We start from the raw sequence: 26,234 nt of genomic DNA, 5'->3' as shown, positions 1-26,234 counted from the left end.
GTTCTTATTCAGCTTTTTGATATTTTATGTGAACCCCTTTTATTTTATATGAAGCGATGGTAACACTAAAACCAGGCAAAAATAAAAATGAAAGAATGTACAGCAAATTAAAAGATGCTAAAACAAAATGTTATTTTTGTTCTAAGATCTTAGTAGCTAGTCTTAACTGGTGACTTGAGCTTGATGAGTGTGAGAAAGGTCACAATAAAGATGACAAGCATGAGATCTGCATGTGTGACTGTGATACATTAGGCTGTATCAAGTCATTTATTATCATGCAAACAATAGAAGGAAGCAGTATTTTTTGTTTTTATCTGATTAGTTTTACAGAACTCTGCCAGAAGGTAGAACTTGAGGGATGTATTATTAGGCTGAGGTCAGATGAGCGTGGTTTACACGCTGCTAAACAACGTGTAAACCACGCTGCCGTCATCCTGAAAAAGATTGCATGAGTGGGCTGTTTCTAAGTCTGTGAAGCAGTCTGGTTACACATCCTTGGTGCAGGCTGCGGGCTTCCATGACTCCTATGGAAAGCATCCTGCATCGCCGCACACCACAGAGCTATTCTTCTTTTTTTAAAAGCACAGATCCTGTGCTTCTAAAAAGGGTCCATGTGAGCTCTTCCATAGCAACCTATTGTTTGTAAACCACGCTGCTATACCAACCAATAGGTATCAAGCGTGTAACAAAACCATCCTTGAAGTGAATGTGAATATGTTTGTGTTGATAAATGTGTCTATATGGATAATAAAGAGCGGTGTAGCAGAGGGAAAAGGAGAAGAAGTGAGAAAAGGTTGATCTGTGAGACGTTTTGTGGTAATACACAAGCAGATGAGTTTAGGATTGATGGTTAGACATTACAATGTTACTTTACTAAGAGAAAATATTTATTTGTTTTACTAAGAAGTAAAATGATACATAAGTCATAAACACTTAACACTAGCATTCTTCATAATACTGATAGACAGAATATACAGGTAGAATATGAGATTTATCTATTTAATTGAAAAATTAGTTCAAGTGTGCTCTGAGGATTGGGTTAATCAATAATATAGTATTATTGATTAACCCAATATTAACCCTACATATAGTATTGGGAAATAACATTATATGATTATATACATAACTGCATATTCTTAGATCATAGAGTAGAGTTTAGAGCTAAAAATTAGAGATGAGCGAACACCAAAATGTTCGGGTGTTCGTTATTCGTAACGAACTTCCCGTGATGCTCGAGGGTTCGTTTCGAACAACGAACCCCATTGAAGTCAATGGGCGACCAGAACATTTTTGTATTTCGCCGATGCTCGCTAAGGTTTTCATGTGTGAAAATCTGGGCAATTCAGGAAAGTGATGGGAATGACACAGTGACGGATAGGGCAGGCGAGGGGCTACATGTTGGGCTGCATCTCAAGTTCACAGGTCCCACTATTAAGCCACAATACCGGCAAGAGTGCCCCCCCCCCCTCCCAACAACTTTTACTTCTGAAAAGCCCTCATTAGCATGGCATACCTTTGCTAAGCACCACACTACCTCCAACAAAGCACAATCACTGCCTGCATGACACTCCACTGACACTTCTCCTGGGTTACATGCTGACCAACCGCCCCCCCTCCCCCCCACAGCGCACACCAAAGTGTCCCTGGGCAGCCTTCAGCTGCCCTCATGCCACACCACGCTCATGTCTATTTAGAAGTGCGTCTGCCATGACGAGGGACCGCAGGCACACACTGCAGAGGTTGGCACGGCTAGGCAGCGACCCTCTTTAAAAGTGGCGGAGCGATAGCCCACAATGCTGTACAGAAGCAATGAGAAATAGAATCCTGTGCCACCGCCATCAGGAGCTGCACACGTGGGCATAGCAATGGGGAACCTATGTGCCACACACTATTCATTCTGTCAAGGTGTCTGCATGCCCCAGTCAGACCGGGCTTTTTAATTCATAGACACAGGCAGGTACAACTCCCTATTGTGAAGTCCCTGTCGACCCACAGCATGGGTGGCTCCCTGGAACCCACCGGCGGTACACAGAAATATCCCATTGCATTGCCCAACACAGCTGAGGTAGTAATGTCGTGCTTAATGCAGGTGGGCTTCGGCCCACACTGCATGCCCCAGTCAGACTGGGGTTCTTTAGAAGTGTACAGATGTAGTAAAAACTCCGTGTGCACCTACAGCATGGGTGGGTGCCAGGAAGCCACCGGCGGTACATAGAAATATCCCATTGCATTGCCCAACACAGCTGAGGTAGTAATGTTGTGCTTAACCCTTTCCAATCCAATTTGTATATGGTTTTCCTAGGGGGCTTACTCTTTTTCTGCCGTTATACAACGGCGCTATATGCTGGCTAAAGCCAGTACTGCAAGAGCTGACACGTAGGATAGGCTCCGACAGCAGAGAGGCTGGCAATATACAGTAAGAGAACCCCGACGGACGTCTACCAACAACGGAGCTGTACAGCCTTAAAACCCTAATGTCTTCACAGGTCACACAGTGGACTGGAAAGGGTTAATGCAGGTGGGTTTCGGCCCACACTGCATGCCCCAGTCAGACTGGGTTTCTTTATAAGTGGAAACAGATGCATTTATAATTCCCTGTGGACCCACTGCCTGGGTGGGTGCCAGGAAGCCAGCGGCGGTACACAGAAATATCCCATTGCATTGCCCAACACAGCTGAGGTAGTAATGTCGTGCGTAATACAGGTGGGCTTCGGCCCACACTGCATGCCCCAGTCAGACTGGGGTTCTTTAAAAGTGTACAGATGTATTAAAAACTCCGTGTGCACCTACAGCATGGGTGGCTCCCTGGAACCCACCGGCGGTACATAAAAATATCCCATTGCATTGCCCAACACAGCTGAGGTAGTAATGTCGTGCGTAATACAGGTGGGCTTCGGCCCACACTGCATGCCCCAGTCAGACTGGGGTTCTTTACAAGTGGACACATGTAGGTTAAACTCCCTGTGGACCCACTGCCTGGGTGGGTGCCAGGAAGCCAGCGGCGGTACACAGAAATATCCCATTGCATTGCCCAACACAGCTGAGGTAGTAATGTCGTGCGTAATACAGGTGGGCTTCGGCCCACACTGCATGCCCCAGTCAGACTGGGGTTCTTTAGAAGTGTACAGATGTATTAAAAACTCTGTGTGCACCTACAGCATGGGTGGCTCCCTGGAACCCACCGGCGGTACATAAAAATATCCCATTGCATTGCCCAACACAGCTGAGGTAACGTCAGCTGTAATGCAGGTGGGCTAAAAATTAATTTGATTACACTGTAGGCGAGGGCCCACAAAAATTGCTGTATCAACAGTACTAATGTACATCCAAAAAATTGGCCATGGCCAGCCAAGAGGGCAGGTGAAACCCATTAATCGCTTTGGTTAATGTGGCTTAAGTGGTAACTAGGCCTGGAGGCAGCCCAGTGTAACGAAAAATTGGTTCAAGTTAAAGTTCCAATGCTTTTAAGCGCATTGAAACTTATAAAAATTGTTCAGAAAAATTATTTGACTGAGCCTTGTGGCCCTAAGAAAAATTGCCCGTTCAGCGTGATTACGTGAGGTTTCAGGAGGAGGAGCAGGAGGAGGAGGAGGAATATTAGACACAGATTGATGAAGCAGAAATGTCCCCGTTTTGGATGGTGAGAGAGAACGTAGCTTCCATCCGCGGGTGCAGCCTACGTATTGCTTACGTATCGCTGCTGTCCGCTGGTGGAGAACAGAAGTCTGGGGAAATCCAGCCTTTGTTCATCTTGATGAGTGTTAGCCTGTCGGCACTGTCGGTTGACAAGCGGCTACGCTTATCTGTGATGATTCCCCCAGCCGCACTAAACACCCTTTCCGACAAGACGCTAGCCGCAGGACAAGCAAGCACCTCCAGGGCATACAGCGCTAGTTCAGGCCACGTGTCCAGCTTCGACACCCAGTAGTTGTAGGGGGCAGAGGCGTCACCAAGGATGGTCGTGCGATCCGCTACGTACTCCCTCACCATCCTTTTACAGTGCTCCCGCCGACTCAGCCGTGACTGGGGAGCGGTGACACAGTCTTGGTGGGGAGCCATAAAGCTGGCCAGGCCCTTAAAGACTGTTGCACTGCCTGGGATGTACATGCTGCTCGATCTACGCACATCCCCTGCTACCTTGCCCTCGGTACTGCGCCTTCTGCCACTAGCGCTGTCGGCTGGGAATTTTACCATCAGCTTGTCCGCAAGGGTCCTGTGGTATAGCAACACTCTCGAACCCCTTTCCTCTTCGGGAATCAGAGTGGGCAGGTTCTCCTTATACCGTGGATCGAGCAGTGTGTACACCCAGTAATCCGTCGTGGCCAGAATGCGTGCAACGCGAGGGTCACGAGAAAGGCATCCTAACATGAAGTCAGCCATGTGTGCCAGGGTACCTGTACGCAACACATGGCTGTCCTCACTAGGAAGATCACTTTCAGGATCCTCCTCCTCCTCCTCCTCCTCCTCAGGCCATACACGCTGAAAGGATGACAGGCAATCAGCCGGTGTACCGTCAGCAGCGGCCCAAGCTGTCTCTTCCCCCTCCTCCTCATCCTCCTCATGCTCCTCCTCCTCCTCCTGTACGCGCTGAGAAATAGACAGGAGGGTGCCCTGACTATCCAGCGGCATACTGTCTTCCCCCGCCCCCGTTTCCGAGCGCAAAGCAGCTGCCTTTATGGTTTGCAGGGAATTTCTCAAGATGCATAGCAGAGGAATGGTGACGCTAATGATTGTAGCATCGCCGCTCACCACCTGGGTAGACTCCTCAAAATTACCAAGGACATGTCAGATGTCTGCCAACCAGGCCCACTCTTCTGAAAGGAATTGAGGAGGCTGACTCCCACTGCGCCGCCCATGTTGGAGTTGGTATTCGACTATAGCTCTCCGTTGTTCATAGAGCCTGGCCAACATGTGGAGCGTAGAGTTCCACCGTGTGGGCACGTCGCACAGCAGTCGGTGCACTGGCAGCTTAAAGTGATGTTGCAGGGTGCGCAGGGTGGCAGCGTCCGTGTGGGACTTGCGGAAATCTGCGCAGAGCCGGTGCGCCTTTACGAGCAGGTCTGACAAGCGTGGGTAGCTTTTCAGAAAGCGCTGAACCACCAAATTAAAGACGTGGGCCAGGCATGGCACGTGCGTGAGGCTGCCGAGCTGCAGAGCCGCCACCAGGTTACGGCCGTTGTCACACACGACCATGCCCGGTTGGAGGCTCAGCGGCGCAAGCCAGCGGTCGGTCTGCTCTGTCAGACCCTGCAGCAGTTCGTGGGCCGTGTGCCTCTTATCGCCTAAGCTGAGTAGTTTCAGCACGGCCTGCTGACGCTTGCCCACCGCTGTGCTGCCACACCGCGCGACACCGACTGCTGGCGACATGCTGCTGCTAACACATCTTGATTGTGAGACAGAGGAGGAGGAGGAGGAGGAGGAGGAGGGTGCTTTAGTGGAGGAAGCATACACCTCCGCAGATACCAGCACCGAGCTGGGGCCCGCAATTCTGGGGGTGGGTAGGACGTGAGCGGTCCCAGGCTCTGACTCTGTCCCAGCCTCCACTAAATTCACCCAATGTGCCGTCAGGGAGATGTAGTGGCCCTGCCCGCCTGTGCTTGTCCACGTGTCCGTAGTTAAGTGGACCGTGGCAGTAACCGCGTTGGTGAGGGCGCGTACAATGTTGCGGGAGACGTGGTCGTGCAGGGCTGGGACGGCACATCGGGAAAAGTAGTGGCGACTGGGAACTGAGTAGCGCGGGGCCGCCGCCTCCATGATACTTTTGAAGGACTCCGTTTCCACAACCCTATACGGCAGCATCTCAAGGCTGATGAATTTTGCGATGCGGACGGTTAACGTTTGAGCGTGCGGGTGCGTGGCGGCGTACTTGCGCTTGCGCTCCAACAGTTGCGCTAGCGACGGCTGGACTGTGCGGTGCGAGACATTGGTGGATGGGGCCGAGGACAGCGGAGGTGAGGGTGTGGGTGCAGGCCATGAGACGGTCGTGCCTGTGTCCTGAGAGGGGGGTTGCATCTCAGTGGCAGGTTGGGGCACAGGGGGAGAGGCAGGGGTGCAAACCGGAGGCGGTGAACGGCCTTCGTCCCACCTTGTGGGGTGCTTGGCCATCATATGCCTGCGCATGGTGGTGGTGGTGAGGCTGTTGGTGTTGGCTCCCCGGCTGAGCTTTGCGCAACAAAGGTTGCACACCACTGTTCGTCGGTCGTCAGGCGTCTCTGTGAAAAACTGCCAGACCTTAGAGCACCTCGGCCTCTGCAGGGTGGCATGGCGCGAGGGGGCGCTTTGGGAAACACTTGGTGGATTATTCGGTCTGGCCCTGCCTCTACCCCTGGCCCTGGCCACCGCACTGCCTCTTGCAACCTGCCCTGCTGATGCCCTTGACTCCCCCTCTGAAGACCTGTCCTCCTGAGTAAGCGTTGCACACCAGGTGGGGTCAGTCACCTCATCGTCCTGCTGCTCTTCCTCCGAATCCTCTGTGCGCTGCTCCCTCGGACTTACTGCCCTTACTACTACCTCACTGCAAGACAACTGTGTATGATCGTCATCGTCCTCCTCACCCACAGAAAGTTGTTGAGACAGTTGGCGGAAGTCCCCAGCCTCATCCCCCGGACCCCGGGAACTTTCGAATGGTTGGGCATCAGTGACTATAAACTCCTCTGGTGGGAGAGGAACCGCTGCTGCCCAATCTGAGCAGGGGCCCGAGAACAGTTCCTGGGAGTGTTCCCGCTCCAGAGCAGGTGTCATTGTAGTGGAGTGAGGAGGCTGGGAGGAAGGAGGAGCAGCAGACAGAGGATTCGGATTTGCAGCAGTGGACGGCGCAGAACTGCGTGTTGACGATAGGTTGCTCGAAGCACTTTCTGCCATCCAGGACAGGACCTGCTCACACTGCTCATTTTCTAATAACCGTCTCCCGCGTGGACCCATTAATTGGGCGATGAATGTGGGGACGCCAGAAACGTGCCTCTCTCCTAATCGCGCAGCAGTCGGCTGCGACACACCGGGATCAGGAGCTCGGCCTGTGCCCACACCCTGACTTGGCCCTCCGCGTCCTCGGCCGCGTCCACGTCCTCTAGGCCTACCCCTACCCCTCAGCATGCTGTATTACCAGTGATTTGATTTCACAGGCAGGAAATAAATTGGCGCAAGACTGCAGGCCAAATATAATTTTTGCCCTTTTTGGAAAACGAAAGGCCCCACTGCCTCTAGTGAATGAATAATCTAAGTTTAATAACTGTGCTGTGTCCCTGCTTATGTGTCACAGAACGTGAGGGTAGCAGAGTTATTATAACTCTGGCAGAGCAGGTATTTTTTTCCCAATTAAGGAAAGCAAATGGCGAAGCCAGCAGTAAAGCGTAGCTGGGTGCGTATGATTTAGCAATGTTTTTCACGCAGCTCACACGTGTCCACAGGCGTTAGGACGGACAGAGGCTGGACAAATAGATTTGTTTTCAGTTTTTTCCCACCAAAAGGCAGCACTGCGTATATTCAATGAACATGAGAAGTTTAATAACTGTGCTGTGTCCCTGCTTATGTGTCACAGAACGTGAGGGTAGCAGAGTTATTATAACTCTGGCAGAGCAGGTATTTTTTTTCCCAATTAAGGAAAGCAAATGGCGAAGCCAGCAGTAAAGCGTAGCTGGGTGCGTATGATTTAGCAATGTTTTTCACGCAGCTCACACGTGTCCACAGGCGTTAGGACGGACAGAGGCTGGACAAATAGATTTGTTTTCAGTTTTTTCCCACCAAAAGGCAGCACTGCATATATTCAATGAACATGAGAAGTTTAATAACTGTGCTGTGTCCCTGCTTATGTGTCACAGAACGTGAGGGTAGCAGAGTTATTATAACTCTGGCAGAGCAGGTATTTTTTTTCCCAATTAAGGAAAGCAAATGGCGAAGCCAGCAGTAAAGCGTAGCTGGGTGCGTATGATTTAGCAATGTTTTTCACGCAGCTCACACGTGTCCACAGGCGTTAGGACGGACAGAGGCTGGACAAATAGATTTGTTTTCAGTTTTTTCCCACCAAAAGGCAGCACTGCGTATATTCAATGAACATGAGAAGTTTAATAACTGTGCTGTGTCCCTGCTTATGTGTCACAGAACGTGAGGGTAGCAGAGTTATTATAACTCTGGCAGAGCAGGTATTTTTTTTCCCAATTAAGGAAAGCAAATGGCGAAGCCAGCAGTAAAGCGTAGCTGGGTGCGTATGATTTAGCAATGTTTTTCACGCAGCTCACACGTGTCCACCGCCCGTAAGGACGGACACAGGCTGGACAAATAGATTTGTTTCCACTTGTTTTTCCACCAAAAGGCAGCACTGCGTATATTCTATGAATAATAACTGTGTTGTGGCCCTGCCTATACAATTCTTTCCCTGCAGTATCAATGGAGGGTGGAATGCTCTGCAGAGGCGATTTTGAGAAGCCCAAAAAAAATGCAGCACAGCTAACAGCAGCCTGAACAGTACTGCACACGGATAAATATGGCCCTAGAAAGGACCGTTGAGGTTCTTGAAGGCTACACTCACTCCCAACACTCTCCCTGCCTATGCAGCACTTCTGTCCCTAATGCCAGGTGCAACGCTCTGCAGAGCCGATTTTGAGGAAAAAAAAATGCCACTGCTAACAGCAGCCAACACACAGCTATCAGTGGCCCTAATAAGGACCTTTGGGGGGTCTTGAAGCCTACACTAACTACCAATTCTTTCCCTACAGCAGCTCCGGTATAAACAGCACTGTCCCTCATCTAACTCACACCGCATCTGAGGCGAGCCGCGGGAGGGGCCGACTTTTATATTAGGCGAACACCTGATCTCGCCAGCCACTCACAGCAGGGGGGTGGTATAGGGCTTAAACGTTGCAGGGGGAAGTTGTAATGCCTTCCCTGTCTTTCAATTGGCCAGAAAAGCGCGCTAACGTCTCAGGGAAGGAAGTGAAAGTAACCAGAACACCGCATGGTGTTCGTTACGAATAACGAACATCCCGAACACCCTAATATTCGCACGAATATCAAGCTCGGACGAACGCGTTCGCTCATCTCTACTAAAAATCCTTCCTTATGCCCTAATAAGGTTATGCTCACAATTGGCACATTTTATAAGAAATTTCTGTTTCTTTCATCTGAATAAGGACTTTCAGAACTTTGCACATGCTGTAGAAATGTCTACATTCAAAACTGCTGTATGAAAACATACCCTAAAGCAGTGGTCCCCATCTTGTTGCCATATTCAACTTTGAGGGATGATTGGGAGCCACAATGATGTCAAAAATGTTAAAGAGGCTTTCTTATGTCCTGTTTTACCTGTCATGCAGACATGTTAGGTGTGGCACAGCCTGGAATGAGTGGTGAATGGATTGGTGGTGCGCATGTGTGACCAGCCACCGCTATTCACTTTAGAATGAGCCGCTGCTGGAGTGTCTGCATGACAGGTAAAGTCTGTCATGAGACAACCCATTTAATATAAACAATATATGTGACATAATGGTATTATCCCATACTAAAGCAGCACCAATGTGTTGATATATGTCAGTAATATTGTTAATGTAGACACTAGAGTTGAGCGAACGTACTCTGGTGAGCTTGATGCTCGTTCGAGTATTAGCGTACTCGATGGTGCTCGTTACTCGCGAGCATCAAATCGTGTTCGACCCCGCCCCAGCTTTTGGCTCCTCCCCACTGTGACGTGCCTGTTTTGGCCCCTCCCCGCTGCGACACAGCGCGCATCATTTGAAAATTTTTGGTCTGGAGAGAGAGAGAGAGAGAGAGAGAAACCAAGGAAGAAAGAAAAAAAACTTGGAACCCTGCGTTCCACATACAAAAATGCTCGAGTCTCCCATTGTAGTCAATGGGGTTCGTTACTCAAGTAGAGCTCTCAAATTTTACGAAAAGTTCGACTCGAATAACGCGGACCCGAGCATTTGGGTGCTCACTCATCTCTAGTAGACACCATTGTTGCCAGTGGACATAGCCATAACTCAGGAAATCTATGACAAGCCATACAGAAAGAGGACGTGAGCCACATGTGGCTCCAGAGCCACTGGTTGGGGACATCAACCCCTTTAACTAAACAAGTAGTTGAATATTAGAAGGTTAATGTAGCTGAGTTTTGAGTTGTAATTGTCATTGGGTTGGCATTTATATTATACATGTGTTAGTCATAAATGTTTATGAGAAGTATTTCTAAGCCAATTACTGTAAAAAGTGGCTGTGTGTATTACTCTATATAGCAAATTATAAGAATATGTGCAATATTGCTTTTTAACACATTCCATTTTTGTAACTAAACTACAGGATTTTTGTAAACCTTCTGCTCCCTGTATTCGTATATCTAACGCACCATAAACAAATGAGTAGGATCTTTCTTTTCCAGATGGCTTTTCCATTTTAATAAAAGGAGCTTTAATCCATTTGTGTATTTATTTAGCCTTTTGGTCTTCGTTTCCAATCAAAGACTTGTTTGGTTTTGGTTGTAAAGCATTTTCTCTTCTCTTTTGTATAAAGTAAAACCACTGGAGCAGCTGCTACTCGGAGTCTTTGCTGTTTACCTTTGGATGGTATTTTGTGTCAACCTCAGAATTTCTTAGCTTTAATATATTTTTGGTACTTTCAGAGTGTTACTATGGCAATGGCATCACCTACAGAGGGACTATATCTAGAACTCGATTCAGGCTTCCATGTGCTATGTGGGAGAAAAATATGGTGGATGTGCGAAGGTATGCAAATTTAATATTTTCCTGTCCTGGCATGAAAAAATTTAAACTCAGCAAAATTATATTTACATTTATGTAAAATAGGATATTTATTATTATTATTTTGCATAGCCATAATGATATATGGGTTTTAGTCATTTATGCTTCTATTACTTTTATTAGAATTTTTAGAATAAATGCTAATGAAATATTATTTATCTACATAGATAGATAAAATTTGCTAAATTATATCTTATATTTCAGACATACTTTCCGGGAGCCAGATGTTTCTGTACTTGACAAAAATTACTGTAGAAATCCTGACAATGATGCTCATGGGCCCTGGTGTTATACTGATAATCATCTCATACCCTGGGACTACTGTCAGATTTCTAGATGTAAGTATTGTACTCAAGGTTTTCATCAAGTGATTAACAGAACTTGACTAAATGAGGAGGTTTCCTGAAATATTATAAAGTGAGATTAGGATAACATTTCATTTACATCGTATATCAAGTTACTGTGAATGTATCTGGAATATAGAAATCTTGAAATGAATATTACATTTATTGCCTTTTTTCGTGAATGTACAAACATTACAGTCAAAAGACGGTTGTCAGTTTTTAAGCATTAGATTGTACAGAATTACATCATTTTTATTCTTATCTTCTAACAAGATAAAGATTCTGATATACAGAGGTGTGGCAAATGCAGAGAAAGTATTAGAGATACATATATTATACTGTAAAATCTGTACATTTGACTCTTTAGAAAAAAATGGGGCTTTGAGTATATTCTTCTCAAATGCATCAGACATTATTAGGGTTGTCCAGTTTTGGGTGGTGGTGGTGGTGGGGGGGGGGGGGGGGGTAAGATGAAAAGAAGTACAATAGAGTTACCAATGCTTTGGATGCAAAGCTGTGCAGCCATGCCCACTGATCACAGGACATGACAGGTCTTCTTTAACTCCTATATACCCCAGGACATACATGAATGTCATATGTGTGCAGGGTTAATATAGCTTCTGAGCCCGATCCATAAAGGTCTAGTGTTGGCTGTCTTTGACAGCTGACACCCAGCCACAACAGCTGCAATTGGAGTTCCCCCTGATCATGGCTGCTAACTCTTTAAATGCCAATGTCAATTCTAACAGTGGTAATTAAATAGCCCCACCAGTGATCCCTGTGATGAGATTTTGGGGTTCCATCCAGGTGCCATGTCAGATAGGGACATTCTGAAGGTCCCCAGGGCTGCCTAATAAGATTTGCCTGTGGCACGTCTTTATAAATAGCCTGCAGAAATACATGAGTATTGAATAATATAGGATTGCAAACGATTGCAAGTATAGGTTCACTTAGGAGAATTTTTAAAAAAAAAAGTAAATATAAGTGAAAAAAAGTTTTATATATTATAAAAGAAGAAATATATTAAAAGTAAAAAGTAAAAAAGCCTTTTCCCATATTTAGGGCTTATTCACATGAGCATATATCAGCTGGCGTTTTCATTGCCGGATGATATATGCTACCATCTGATGCATGGGCTTGGCGTATATGCCGTCACGCGGGGCGAGACAACTTATCTCTGCTAAGCTGTCTCCCCCTTCCCCTCGCCATCTCTCTGCAAGAGGAGGAGGCGGGACGGGGTGGGAGCTAGTGTGCTGAGCTTTCGCTTCCTCTCTGCCCCTTTACGCTGTTTGCAATGGGAGAGGGCAAGATGAGGTGGAGCTTAGCTCTGCCCCCGTCCCACCCCCTCCCATGGCAAACAACGGCAAGGGGCAAAGAGGAGAAGAGAAGGGGGAGGGAGTTTAGCAATCATACTGTTAAACTCCCTCCCACCTCCCTTCCCTGGCCGCTGTCATTGGCTCCCATAGGAATCTAAGGCAGCGACCATAGTCCAGCCAGGAAGATAGTTTTAGGACTATCTTTCCTGCCCGGTGTAAAAGCACCCAGCAGGCGTTTTTACGCCACAGGAATAGTCCTTTGTGATCTGATGCATTGGAATCCAATGCATTAGATGGGTAACATATATCGGCTGGCTGTGGACATGGTGGCTTGTGTAAATAAGCCCTTATAGTAAGATAAATGAAAAGCAAAAATCCTCCAAACATATTTTCTATAGCCGCGTTCATAAAAGTCTATCAAACTAACACATTATTTATCCCGCAAGGTGGACATGGTCAGATAAAGAAGGTAAACAACAACAGAATTGTGCATTTTGGTCAACTCTTCTCCAAGACTAAATCTAATGTGCAATCAATAAGTTTATACTCCAAAATGGTATTAATATAAACCACAGGTCATCTCACAAAAAAAAATGAACCCCCACAGAGTTAAACTGACAGAAAAACAAAAAAGTTGTGGCAGTTAGAAGATGGCGGCAGAAAATTTTAATTTTTTTAAAGATATTTTATGTTCTAAAAGTAGTATGGCAAAACAAAAAAAATAAATTTAGTATAGTTGTAATTGTACTGATCCACAGAAAAATTTATCAATTTCTGCCACTGTGTTTCTCATGAAAACAAGATTCCCCCTCCACCCCGCAAAGATGGCACAATAGTGTTTTTGTTCTATTTAACTATTCTTAGAATTTTAAAAAGTTTTTCAGTACATTATATGGTACATTAAATAGTACCATTGAAAACTACAACTCGCTCCACTACAAAGAAGCCCTCATACAGCTTTATTGATGGAAAAATGCAGTAGAGCGCATGACACGCCGGCCGCGTCACATGACGTGGCCACGGGTAGGCAGGTAAGCATTTTCATGCTATCTTCCGCTGTGCTACACAGCGGAAGATAGCGTGACAGACGGCTTCCATTGACGGCAATGGAAGCCGTCCGCGTGTACGCCTGCGTCAAATAGAACATGCCGCGGGTGACTGCTGGCGCTTTCACGGTGACGGAATTCTGCGGTGGAATTCCGCACCGTGAGCATTGCGCTATTAGGTTCAATAGAACCTAATAGCTGTGGGCTAATGCTGCTGAATTAGGCCTTATATGTTCTTGTGATATTGATAAGTTGGTTTGGGATTTAACATATAAGTCATGTATTCTTATGCCTAACTAGAATCATTTGCATGAGAAATTTAGAGTCAGATTAGTGCAGATGAGTGTCTAAATAATCAGTTGTAGAGCTCATTGGAGACGGCTGTTACTATTGCATTGGGAAGCTGTATAGTTCTGTATAGCGATGTGAAAATAATAATTTAAATATGGTTGAATTCAAGCAACATGAAATTGCTCTATAAGGAGTTGGTTAGATATTACAAGCCAACTCTTAGATCTTTTTGACATCTTTAATGTTGGGGCAGAGTTTGATGGAATGTGATAATTAATTCCAGAAACAGGGTGTGAGGAGAACAATGCAGAAATTTTAAGTATTCTGTGAGATGTTAAATACTCTTGCATAAAGAAGACACAAAAATTAGAGAGGTTCTACCTTTATTGGTTGACCAAAAAAATTATATTTTCAAAGATTCAGAACACAGAGGCCCCTTCAACAGGCATACAGCAAATGAAAAACTGAGAGAAGCACAGCATTTAAAAGTTGAATCAAGATATTCTACATGGGGTAAAAATCAATGAGATAAGCCAGAACAATAAGAGTTAAGATTGAGTGCTTGTAGTCAGCAATTTCCCGCACTATCATTAAAATTAATGGAGCAGGGGTGCACATGTATGACTGTCCGCACCCACTTTCTTGGGATCTATGGGGGTTCCAGTGTTAGGACCTCCACTGATTTTAAAGTTATTCCCTGTTTTGTAGATAGGGAATCATTTTAGATTTTTGAACTACCCCTTTAAATACCAAAGTGATATTAAAACAGATACCAAATTACTGGACAGTAGAGATGAGCGAGCACCAAAATGCTCGGGTGCTCGTTACTCGAGACGAACTTTTCGCAATGCTCGAGGGTTCGTTTCGAGTAACGAACCCCATTGAAGTCAATGGGCGACCCGAGCATTTTTGTATATCGCCTATGCTCGCTAAGGTTTTCATTTGTGAAAATCTGGGAAATTCAAGAAAGTGATGGGAATGACACAGAAACGGATAGGGCAGGCGAGGGGCTACATGTTGGGCTGCATCTCAAGTTCCCAGGTCCCACTATTAAGCCACAATACCGGCAAGAGTGGGCCCCCCCCTCCCAACAACTTTTACTTCTGAAAAGCCCTCATTAGCATGGCATACCTTTGCTAAGCACCACACTACCTCCAACAAAGCACAATCACTGCCTGCATGACACTCCACTGCCACTTCTCCTGGGTAACATGCTGCCCAACCCCCCTGCACGACCCAGTGTCCACAGCGCACACCAAAGTGTCCCTGCGCAGCCTTCAGCTGCCCTCATGCCACACCACCCTCATGTCTATTTATAAGTGCGTCTGCCAGAGGAACCGCAGGCACACACTGCAGAGGGTTGGCACGGCTAGGCAGCTACCCTCTTTAAAAGGGGCGGGGCGATAGCCCACAATGCTGTACAGAAGCAATGAGAAATATAATCCTGTGCCACCTCCATCAGGAGCTGCACACGTGGGCATAGCAATGAGGAACCCATGTGCCACACACTATTCATTCTGTCAAGGTGTCTGCATGCCCCAGTCAGACCGGGGTTTTTTATAAATAGTCACAGGCAGGTACAACTCCGCAATGGGAATTCCGTGTGCACCCACAGTATGGGTGGCTTCCTGGAACCCACCGGCGGTACATAAATATATCCCATTGCATTGCCCATCACAGCTGAGGTAACGTCTGGTTTAATGCAGGTGGGCTTCGGCCCACAATGCATGCCCCAGTCTGACCGGGGTTTTTAATACATAGACACTGGCAGGTACAAATCCCTAATGTGAAGTCCCTGTGGACCCACGGCATGGGTGGCTCCCTGGAACCCACCGGCGGTACATAAATATATCCCATTGCATTGCCCATCACAGCTGAGGTAACGTCAGGTTTAATGTAGGTGGGCTTCGGCCCACACTGCATGCACCAGTCAGACTGGGGTTCTTTATAAGTAGACACATGCAGTTACAACTCTGTGTGGATCGACAGCATAGGTGGGTCCCAGGAAGCCACCGGCGGTACATAAATGTATCCCATTGCAGTGCCCTGGACAGCAAAGCTAACGTCAGATTAAATGCAGGTGGGCTTCGGCGGTACATTAATGTATCCCATTGCAGTGCCCTGCCCAGCAGAGCTAACGTCACATACAATACAGGTGTGCTTCGGCCCACAGTGCATGCCCCAGTCAAAGTGGTAATATGTACCTTAACAGTAACCGCGTTGGTGGGAATGTGGTGGCGACTGCGAACCTAGTAGCGCGGTTTTATTTAGTTGGTTCTCGGAATGTGGCCAGGATTAAGTGGGCCGTGGCGGGGGGATGGTGGGGGGGCTCTCCTGTTGTGTCGGTAAAGGTGAAATTCTTGGACTGCCACCAGACGGACCTATGCAAAGGTATTTGCCAAGAATGTTTTCATTGTTGGAGGAGGAGGGGGATGTTTTTGAGGCACTACATGTCCTCTCCACGTGTCCATGGTCATATGCACCTTAACAGTAACCGCGTTGGTGGGAAATGGCCTCGCCACCATCATGTCTTTGGGAAGCCTCCGTTTCCACACCCCAGTGACATAGCATTAGCAGCGGTATAGGTAGAACCCAGAATTAGTAACATTTCAGTGGTAGCATTAGGGACAGGCCCCAGTAACATATCACTAGCAGCATTATAGGGGGAGCACAGTATTAGTTCCATTTCAGTAGTAGTAGCAGTCCAGACAGGCCCCAGTAACAATTCCGAAGCAGCAGTATAGGGAGAGCACAGTCTTAGTTCCATTTCAGTAATAGTAGCACTCAAGACAGGCCCTGGTAACAATTCCGAAGCAGCAGTATAGAGGGAGCACAGTCTTAGTTCCATTTCAGTAGTAGTAGCAGTCTGGACAGGCCCCAGTAACATATCACTAGCAGCAGTATAGGGGGAGCACAGTATTAGTTCCATTTCAGTAGTAGTAACACTCAAGACAGGCCCCAGTAACAATTCCGAAGCAGCATTATAGGGGGAGCACAGTCTTAGTTCCATTTCAGTAATAGTAGCAGTCAAGACAGGCCCCAGTAACAATTCCGAAGCAGCAGTATAGGGGGAGCACAGTATTAGTTCCATTTCAGTAGTAGTAGCAGTCAAGACAGGCCACAGTAACATTCCCGTTGCAGCAGTTTAGGGAGATAACAGTCTCTTTCCCATTTCAGTAGTTGCAGTTGCAGGCCACAGTTACATTTATGTAGCAAAAGTGTAGGACAACCCCACACACCTTGCTGTACCATAAGTGCAGGCGAAGCCCATAAAAATTACTAGGATTACACTGTAGGCGAGGGCCCAAAAAAATTGGTGTACCAACAGTACTAATGTACCTCAGAAAAATTGCCCATGCCCAACCAAGAGGGCAGGTGAAACCCATTAATCGCTTTGGTTAATGTGGCTTAATTGGTAACTAGGCTTGTAGGCAGCCCAGTTAAAATAAAAATTGGTTCAGGTGCAAGTTTCAACGCTTTAATGAGAATTGAAACGTATAAACATTGTTTACAAAAGTCATATGACTGAGCCTTGTGGGCCTAAGAAAAATTGCCCGTTCGGCGTGATTACGTGAGGTTTCAGGAGGAGGAGCAGGAGGAGGAGGATGAATATAATACACGGATTGATGAAGCTAAAAGGTCCCCGTTTTTGATGGTGATAGAGAACGATGCTTCCATCCGCGGGTGCAGCCTACGTATTGTTTAGGTACTGCTGCTGTCCACTGGTGGAGAAGAGAAGTCTGGGGAAATCCAGGCTTTGTTCATCTTTATGAGTGTAAGCCTGTCGTCACTGTCGGTTGACAGGCGGGTACGCTTATCCGTGATGATTCCCCCAGCCGCACTAAACACCCACTCTGACAAGACGCTAGCCGCAGGGCAAGCAAGCACCTCCAGGGCATACAGCGCAAGTTCAGGCCACATGTTCAGCTTCGACACCCAGTAGTTGTAGGGGGCAGAGGCGTCACGGAGAACGGTCGTGCGATCGGCTACATACTCCCTCACCATCCTTTTACAGTGCTCCCGCCGACTCAGCCTTGACTGGACAGCGGTGACACGGTCTTGCTGGGGAGCCATAAAGCTGGCAAAGGCCTTGGAGAGTGTTCCCCTGCCTGCGCTGTACATGCTGCCTGATCTCCGCGCCTCCCCTGCTACCTGGCCCTCGGAAATGCGCCTTCTCCTACTAGCGCTGTCGGATGGGAATTTTACCATCAGTTTGTCCGCCAGGGTCCGGTGGTATAGCATCACTCTTGAACCCCTTTCCTCTTCGGGTATGAGAGTGGAAAGGTTCTCCTTATACTGTGGGTCGAGCAGTGTGTACACCCAGTAATCCGTAGTGGCCAGAATGCGTGTAACGCGAGGGTCACGAGAAAGGCATCCTAACATGAAGTCCGCCATGTGTGCCAGGGTACCTGTACGCAACACATGGGCCAAGCTGTCTCTTCCCCCTCCTCCTCATGCTCCTCCCCTCCTCCTCCTCCTCCTCAACGCGCTGAGATATAGAAATGAGGGTGCTCTGACTATCCAGCGACATACTGTCTTCCCCCGCCTCCGTTTCCGAGCGCAAAGCGTCTGCCTTTATGCTTTGCAGGGAACTTCTCAAGAGGCATAGCAGAGGAATGGTGATGCTAATGATTGCAGCATCGCTGCACACCATCTGGGTAGACTCCTCAAAGTTTACAAGGACCTGGCAGATGTCTGCCAACCAGGCCCACTCTTCTGTAAAGAATTGAGGAGGCTGACTCCCACTACGCCGCCCATGTTGGAGTTGGTATTCCACTATAGCTCTACGCTGCTCATAGAGCCTGGCCAACATGTGGAGCGTAGAGTTCCACCAAGTGGGCATGTCGCACAGCAGTCGGTGCACTGGCAGATTAAACCGATGTTGCAGGGTCCGCAGGGTGGCAGCGTCCGTCTTGGACTTGCGGAAATGTGCACTGAGCCGGCGCACCTTTCTGAGCAGTTATGACAAGCGTGGGTAGCTTTTCAGAAACCGCTGAACCACCAAATTAAAGACGTGGGCCAGGCATGGCACGTGCGTGAGGCTGCCGAGCTGCAGAGCCGCCACTAGGTTACGGCCGTTGTCACACACGACCATGCCCGGTTGGAGGCTCAGCGGCGAAAGCCAGCGGTCGGTCTGCTCTGTCAGACCCTGCAGTAGTTCGTGGGCCGTGTGCCTCTTCTCTCCTAAGCTGAGTAGTTTCAGCACGGCCTGCTGGCACTTGTCCACCGCTGTGCTGCCACCCTGCGCGACACCGACTGGTGGCGACGTGCTGCTGCTGACACATCTTGATTGCGAGACAGAGGTTGCATAGGAAGAGGAGGAGGGTGGTTTAGTGGAGAAAGCATACACCGCCGCAGATACCAGCACCGAGCTGGGGCCCGCAATTCTGGGGGTGGGTAGGACGTGAGCGGTCCCAGGCTCTGACTCGGTCCCAGCCTCCACTAAATTTACCCAATGTGCCGTCAGGGAGATATAGTGGCCCTGCCCGCCTGTGCTTGTCCACGTGTCCGTTGTTAAGTGGACCTTGGCAGTAACCCCGTTGGTGAGGGCGCGTACAATGTTGCGGGAGACGTGGTCGTGCAGGGCTGGGACGGCACATCGGGAAAAGTAGTGGCGACTGGGAACCGAGTAGCGCGGGGCCGCCGCCGCCATCATGTTTATGAAAGCCTCCGTTTCCACAAGCCTATACAGCAGCATCTCCAGGCTGATCAATTTGGCTATGTGCACGTTTAACACTTGAGCGTGCGGGTGCGTGGCGGCGTACTTGCGCTTGCGCTCAAACAGTTGCGCTAGCGACGGCTGGATGCTGCGCTGAGAGACATGGCTGGATGGGGCCGAGGACAGCGGAGGTGAGGGTGTGGGTGCAGGCCGGAAGACGGTAGTGCCTGTGTCCTGAGAGGGGGGTTGGATCTCAGTGGCAGGTTGGGGCACAGGGGGAGAGGCAGTGGTGCAAACCGGAGATGGTGAACGGCCTTCGTCCCACCTTGTGGGGTGCTTGGCCATCATATGTCTGCGCATGCTGGTGGTGGTGAGGCTGATGGTGGTGGCTCCCCGGCTGATCTTGGTGCGACAAAGGTTGCACAGCACTGTTCGTCGGTCGTCTGCACTCTCAGTGAAAAACTGCCAGACCTTTGAGCACCTCGGCCTCTGCAGGGTGGCATGGCGCGAGGGGGCGCTTTGGGAAACAGTTGGTGGATTATTCGGTCTGGCCCTGCCTCTACCCCTGGCCACCGCACTGCCTCTTCCAACCTGCCCTGCTGCTGCACTTGCCTCCCCCTCTGAAGACCTGTCCTCAGTAGGCTTAGCAAACCAGGTGGGGTCAGTCACCTCATCGTCCAGCTGCTCTTCCTCCGAATCCTCTGTGCGCTCCTCCCTCGGACTTACTGCCCTTACTACTACCTCACTGATAGACAACTGTGTCTCATCGTCTTCGTCCTCCTCACCCACTGAAAGCTCTTGAGACAGTTGCCGAAAGTCCCCAGCCTCATCCCCCGGACCCCGGGAACTTTCCAAAGGTTGGGCATCGGTCACGACAAACTCCTCCGGTGGGAGAGGAACCATTGCTGCCCATTCTGGGCAGGGGCCCGAGAACAGTTCCTGGGAGTCTGCCTGCTCCTCAGAATGTGTCCTTGTAATGGAGTGACGAGGCTGGGAGGAAGGAGGAGCAGCAGCCAGAGGATTCAGAGTTGCAGCAGTGGACGGCGTAGAAGTCTGTGTGGTCGATAGATTGCTGGATGCACTTTCTGCCATCCATGACAGGACTTCACACTGCTCGTTTTCTAATAAAGGTCTACCGCGTGGACCCATTAATTGTGAGATGAATCTGGGGACCCCTGAAATTTGCCTCTCTCCTAATCCCGCAGCAGTCGGCTGCGATACACCTGGATCAGGAGCTCGGCCTGTGCCCACACCCTCGCCCGCGTCCATGTCCTCTAGGCCAACCCCTACCCCTCAGCATGGTATATTACGAGTAGAGCAGAAACAGAACGCTGTAATTAAATGTGCCGCTTATTGGCCTGTGGTTGGAGGCTGACTTCACTTACAGAACGCACAGCAGAGCCAGGAAACAATTTTGCGCATGCCTGCACTGAGACGTAGGTGCGTATGACTGAGCTAGTGGAATTCACAGCGCAGAAGCAGTCAAGTGGCCAAAGGCCACTAGTAGGTCTTAAGTATTTTGCTTCTATTTTTTTAAATGCTGAGCTGATACAGCAGACAGATACTGTAGGCAGCGTATATTATGTATTCTGTTTCCCTCTGGCGGGATGACGGCGGTGATGTAATGGAGACAGCAGAGCTAGGAGACAATTTTGCGCACACCTGCACTGTGGCGTAGGTGCGTATGACTCAGCTAGTGGAATTCACAGCGCAGAAGCAGTCAAGTGTCCAAAGGCCACTAGTAGGCCTTAAGTATTTTGCTTCTATTTTTTTAAATGCTGAGCTGATACAGCAGACAGATACTGTAGGCAGCGTATATTATGTATACTGTTTCCCTCTGGCGGGATGACGGCGGTGATGTAACGGAGACAGCAGAGCCAGGAAACAATTTTGCGCACGCCTGCACTGTGACGTAGGTGCGTATGACTCAGCTAGTGGAATTCACAGCGCAGAAGCAGTCAAGTGTCCAAAGGCCACTAGTAGGCCTTAAGTATTTTGCTTCTATTTTTTAAAATGCTGAGCTGATACAGCAGACAGATACTGTAGGCAGCGTGTATTATGTATACTGTTTCCCTCTGGCGGGATGACGGCGGTGATGTAACGGAGATAGCAGAGCCAGGAAACAATTTTGCGCACGCCTGCTGTAACGCTTAGCTGTGTATTAATTAGGACTACTACCCCCAGCAGACACGCAGTACACTGAAGACGGTCACAGGCAGCACAAATACAGTATTTTTCCCCAATTTTTTTGAAAAAGCCCACTGCCTATATAGCCTGTATATCTCTTTCCCTGTACCACTGTCCCTGCCTCACCAGTACTGGCCCTATACTCTGTACAATGACTGCAGACTGAGGACGCAGTGCTCTGCACGCCCGATATACAAAAAAAAAAATGTGCAACACTGCTCACAGCAGCCTCAACAGTACTGCACACGGTCAGATGTGGCCCTAAGAAGGACCGTTGGGGTTCTTGAAGCCTAAAATCACTCCTAACGCTCTCCCTATAGCAGCAGCAGCACTTTCCCTGATCTCTGTCAGAATGCATCTGTGGCGAGCCGCGGGAGGGGCAGATTTTAATACTCAGGTGACACCTGATCTCCCCAGCCACTCACTGCAAGGGGGTGGTATAGGGCTGGAATGTCACAGGAGGAAGTTGTAATGCCTTCCCTGTCTTTCTATTGGCCAGAAAAGCGCGCTAACGTCTCAGAGATGAAAGTGAAAGTAACTCGAACATCGCGTGGTGCTCGTCTCGAGTAATGAGCATCTCGAACACCCTAATACTCGAACGAGTATCAAGCTCAGACGAGTACGCTCGCTCATCTCTACTGGACAGGCATCTTGTAGCATTTTTTTTTAAATATGCTGCAAGTTATTTTAATTGGAAGAGACCTATCATTGAAAGCCAAAAATGTCATTTAATGAACATTACAAATGTGTGCAGAATTATTAAATATCTTTCTTCTAGGTTGAGATAGGATAGTTTAAAGTTACAGTCTCAAGATCAAATACTGCATTGCTGGGAGTCATTGTATGCTCTCTTCTGATTTCTGCCAGGTGCAGTGGTATCACAAAGGTCTTAGGCTGGGTTCTGACATTGTGGCATGTAGTTTCCACAAAACTATAGGAATTTGCAGTAAACAAAATGTGGTTTTGCTATGCAGTTCTCAGCCATACAGCACCTTATCGCCCTCCAGTGGTCAAAACGTGTGACCTCAGCCCTATGAGGGTTCAAATCACTGATCACATAGTCTACTGGACTAGTGGAAACATATTACTGTGAAAACATCAATGTATTTGGCTATCTTGATTCATACAAGTATCACTGACAACACTGCCCACATTTGGCAGTGTAGCTTACTCGTACTGTGTCAGGCACCCATAACTACTTTCTGCAATTTACCTCTCTAGGCACTGCACTTCTAGTGCCTAATAAAAAAAATATATCAGCCTGAAACAAATATTAACCAGATGCATTTGCTTTCCAGGTGAAGGAGACACGACCAGCACATTGGCAAATATAGACAGTGAGTCAAATACTGCTAACATTACTCTTATGTTCTTGTTAAAATGTTTGCAAACATGAATGTTGTGTAGAACATATAAGCAGGGGCCGCAGTATTTCCTGTGTTTGTCTAACTTTATTAGAAAAATAAACATTAATATTTTTGAGTAAAATTAGTTGCAGATACTAATAGTGCATGTAAAATAGTTTATGGATTGAGCATGCATATTTTCATTTATACATGTTACGCTCAGGTGCAGGTCTTATTCACCTTGCCTACACGGAAGTGCATGATCGGATACCGGTCACACCAAACGTCCTATCACCTATGGAGGAAAGGGATTACACCAAACATAAACCAAAGGAGCTAGCAACAAAAGGGAAAACAGGAAGACAGACCCTACATTAACATCATACGGCCAAATGCTTACCAACACAACAAGCTGATGGAATATGAATAAGTACGAGGTGTTAGTTAGTATTTTGGCCAAAGTACATAAGCTCACATTAAGGGTCCTCGTTATCTTATGAGTCCATACTCTAACAAGACAACTAAACCACAGGAAAGGAAACCCTGCCTAAAAGCTAGGTTATCGTCCCAATAAGGACAGCCCTACGCTGGAACATAGGGACACCTGTGTAAATCCAGATAGGAACAGGCAGGAACACAAGATGAGGGCATAACATACAACAGGCATCTGTACATCGACAGAGACAGGGAATTCCAAAATACAACATAATACACACCAAACATTTCCACACCTACTGAAACTGTCATTGTTCACACCAAGTGTCTGCACACCAACAGTCACTGAACAGGTCATTGTTCACAACAGGTATCTGCACACCTACAGACACAGAGGAATCCCATCCAGAACCTCCTGCATGCATACATACACGCATAAGGGGCAGAGCATCAGACATCACCCATCTGACAGGTAAGGGACTAAGGTGTCAGACCTCATCCATCTGAGAACGTAAAGGACATCCGATGTTTGGAACCAGACAGAAGGGTAAGGGAGCAGAACATGAGAAAAGGGGAATCACGTGTCCAAACCATCTTCATGGAAGTTTGTGGGAGAACGTCTCAAAAATGCATTATCGTACGCATGACTCCAGACACCAGAGTTCTGAGAGGGAAGGATGAGAAATGAATAATGACCAGGATCCTCTAGCATGAGGGGCTGATATTTATATATGCAGATGCATGGGGATTGGCTGTCTGGAGAACTCCACATCATTACCCAGCCAAACCAACGACACCTGCAGCAATGTACTCCTGGAAACCCATAGTACTGCAGGTCCTAATATGTGCTTGCAACAATCAGATAGATGAAAATAAATAAATTGACTGTGTAATTTCATTGTGGTTTTAGATCCAGGCTCATGTGCATCAATAAAAATGGTGAGAGTTGTGAATGGAAATCCAACGCTGGGCAAAAAAGGATGGATGGTCAGCCTGAGACAAAGGTAACTCATCATCCTCTATGCTTAGTGATGTGAGAAAAGCAAGGTGATAGAGACTCACTCCTTCACAATCCGATATAAAATAACATAGTTGTTAGTAATATATCCATGACAATCAATTTATTTTCAAAATGATTGCTCTTCAGCTCAGCTCCGAATGAATCTACATGATGAAACTAATAAAATTGCAGGCTACCTTCCAACTACATACAGTAGTAGAAAATATCATCATAACGAATGCTACAACAAATATCAAATGACCCCAATTACTAGGTGACTTTTCAGGTACATCTAGGTTTTCTCATTAAAGGGTTTGTCTGGTTACAACATCCCTTTTATAGAGCTCCCTGTATTAAAAAAATAAACTAAGCAATACTTACCTTTCCGCTGCTGGGATCCACTGCTGCAGCCCCCCTACGGCTGTGACACTTGTGATGGCTGACGTCACACTGAAAATTAGTTCTGCTATGTGCTTTCAAAAATTTAAAAAAGTGCCATAATTGCTAAATGGAAACATATTAGGGCAGCCTCTCATGAGCGCATTTGCAGCTGCAAAACCTGTGCCCGCAATGTGCAGCAAATCGAACTTATTAACTTCAATGGGTTCCTTCAAATGTGGTATTTTTCAGTTGCATTTTAAGCACGGAGAAAAAACGTGACATGCTCTATTTTTCTGTGCAATTGGACACGGAAGGCCCCCGTCTGCCTGAAATCCCAGTGTCAACACCTGGGCCTTCTAGGTCAGCTGACTAAGTAGGCTATCCCGCATACTCAAACATGGTGCTGCTGGGACCAAGCCAATGTGAGCAGTCACAGCATTGCACTTAAGTACAGCAAAATGTGCCCATGCGGGCGCAATAGTCCACGATCGTGCATCATGCATAGCACATATATGTCCCACAATAACGAGCATATATGCACTTACATACGTGTGCGGCCTCCCTGAGTCTGCAAGTCAGCTCAGACGATAAAAAACTAAAAAATATGCCTAAAGAAGATATATTCTCATATGCAGGTCTTCTGATGCAATTTTTGAAGCCAAAATCAGCCTTGGATCATAGAATGATAGAATGGTAGAGTTTGAAGGACCTCCAGGATTGTCTGGTCTAACCCACTGCTCAATGCAGGATTCACTAAATCGTCCTAGATAGATATTTATCCAGCCTTTGTTTGAACACTTCCATTGAAGGAGAACTCACCACATCCCGTGGTAACCTGCTCCACTCGTTGGATGGTATGAGTATGATCTCATAAGTATGGTATGAGATACTTTGTCAAATGCTTTACTAAAGTCAAGGTATACTATATCCACCGCATTTCCCTGATCAACCCAGTTGGTGATTCTCTCATTGAAGGAAATTAGATTAGTCTGGCATGACTTGTTTGTTACAAACCCATGCTGGCTCTGGTTACTTACTCCATTTTTATTCAAGTACTTGCATACATGCCGTTTAATAATTTGTTCAATGATCTTTCCTGGTATAGAAGTTAGGCTCACAGGCCTGTAGTTTCCTGGATCCACCTTCATCCCTTTTTTAAAGTTAGGGACAACATTTGCCCTTTTCCAATCTTCTGGGACTTCTCCTGTTTTTCAGGAATTTTCAAAAATTATGGCGAGTGGTTCAGCAATTACCTCCGCTGCTTCCTTTAGAATCCTAGGATACTAAAGGAACTAATTTATCTGGACCTTGAGACTTGAATTCATTTAAGGGCTCAGTCACACGGGCGTTTTTACGCACGGATATACGCACGTAAAAACGTTTGTACTGCGTTCGTCAAAAAAAAATCGCACCTACAAAAGATAGAACATATGGGTGGCAATAGACATGGTCACGCGTTTAGTTTTTTTTAATGCGCGTATATA

The 26,234-nt window shown here is 47.4% G+C and overlaps 1 protein-coding gene across 1 annotated transcript in view; it reads left to right on the top strand.

Moving 5' to 3' along the window:
- Positions 1-26,234, top strand: part of HGF (hepatocyte growth factor) — a 169,272-nt gene that overhangs the window by 127,002 nt on the left and 16,036 nt on the right. Inside the window, exons 10-14 of the mRNA XM_066592010.1 lie at positions 10,607-10,709; positions 10,950-11,083; positions 22,887-22,925; positions 23,740-23,841; positions 24,280-24,373. Of these exons, the coding sequence (XP_066448107.1) occupies positions 10,607-10,709; positions 10,950-11,083; positions 22,887-22,925; positions 23,740-23,841; positions 24,280-24,373 (472 nt within the window). The remainder of the gene's footprint in view (positions 1-10,606; positions 10,710-10,949; positions 11,084-22,886; positions 22,926-23,739; positions 23,842-24,279; positions 24,374-26,234) is intronic.

This window comes from Eleutherodactylus coqui, chromosome 2, assembly GCF_035609145.1.
Source record: "Eleutherodactylus coqui strain aEleCoq1 chromosome 2, aEleCoq1.hap1, whole genome shotgun sequence".
NCBI lineage: Eukaryota > Metazoa > Chordata > Amphibia > Anura > Eleutherodactylidae > Eleutherodactylus > Eleutherodactylus coqui.
Note: the sequence above shows the minus strand (reverse complement) of the source record. Positions and strands in the feature narration are given on the sequence as shown.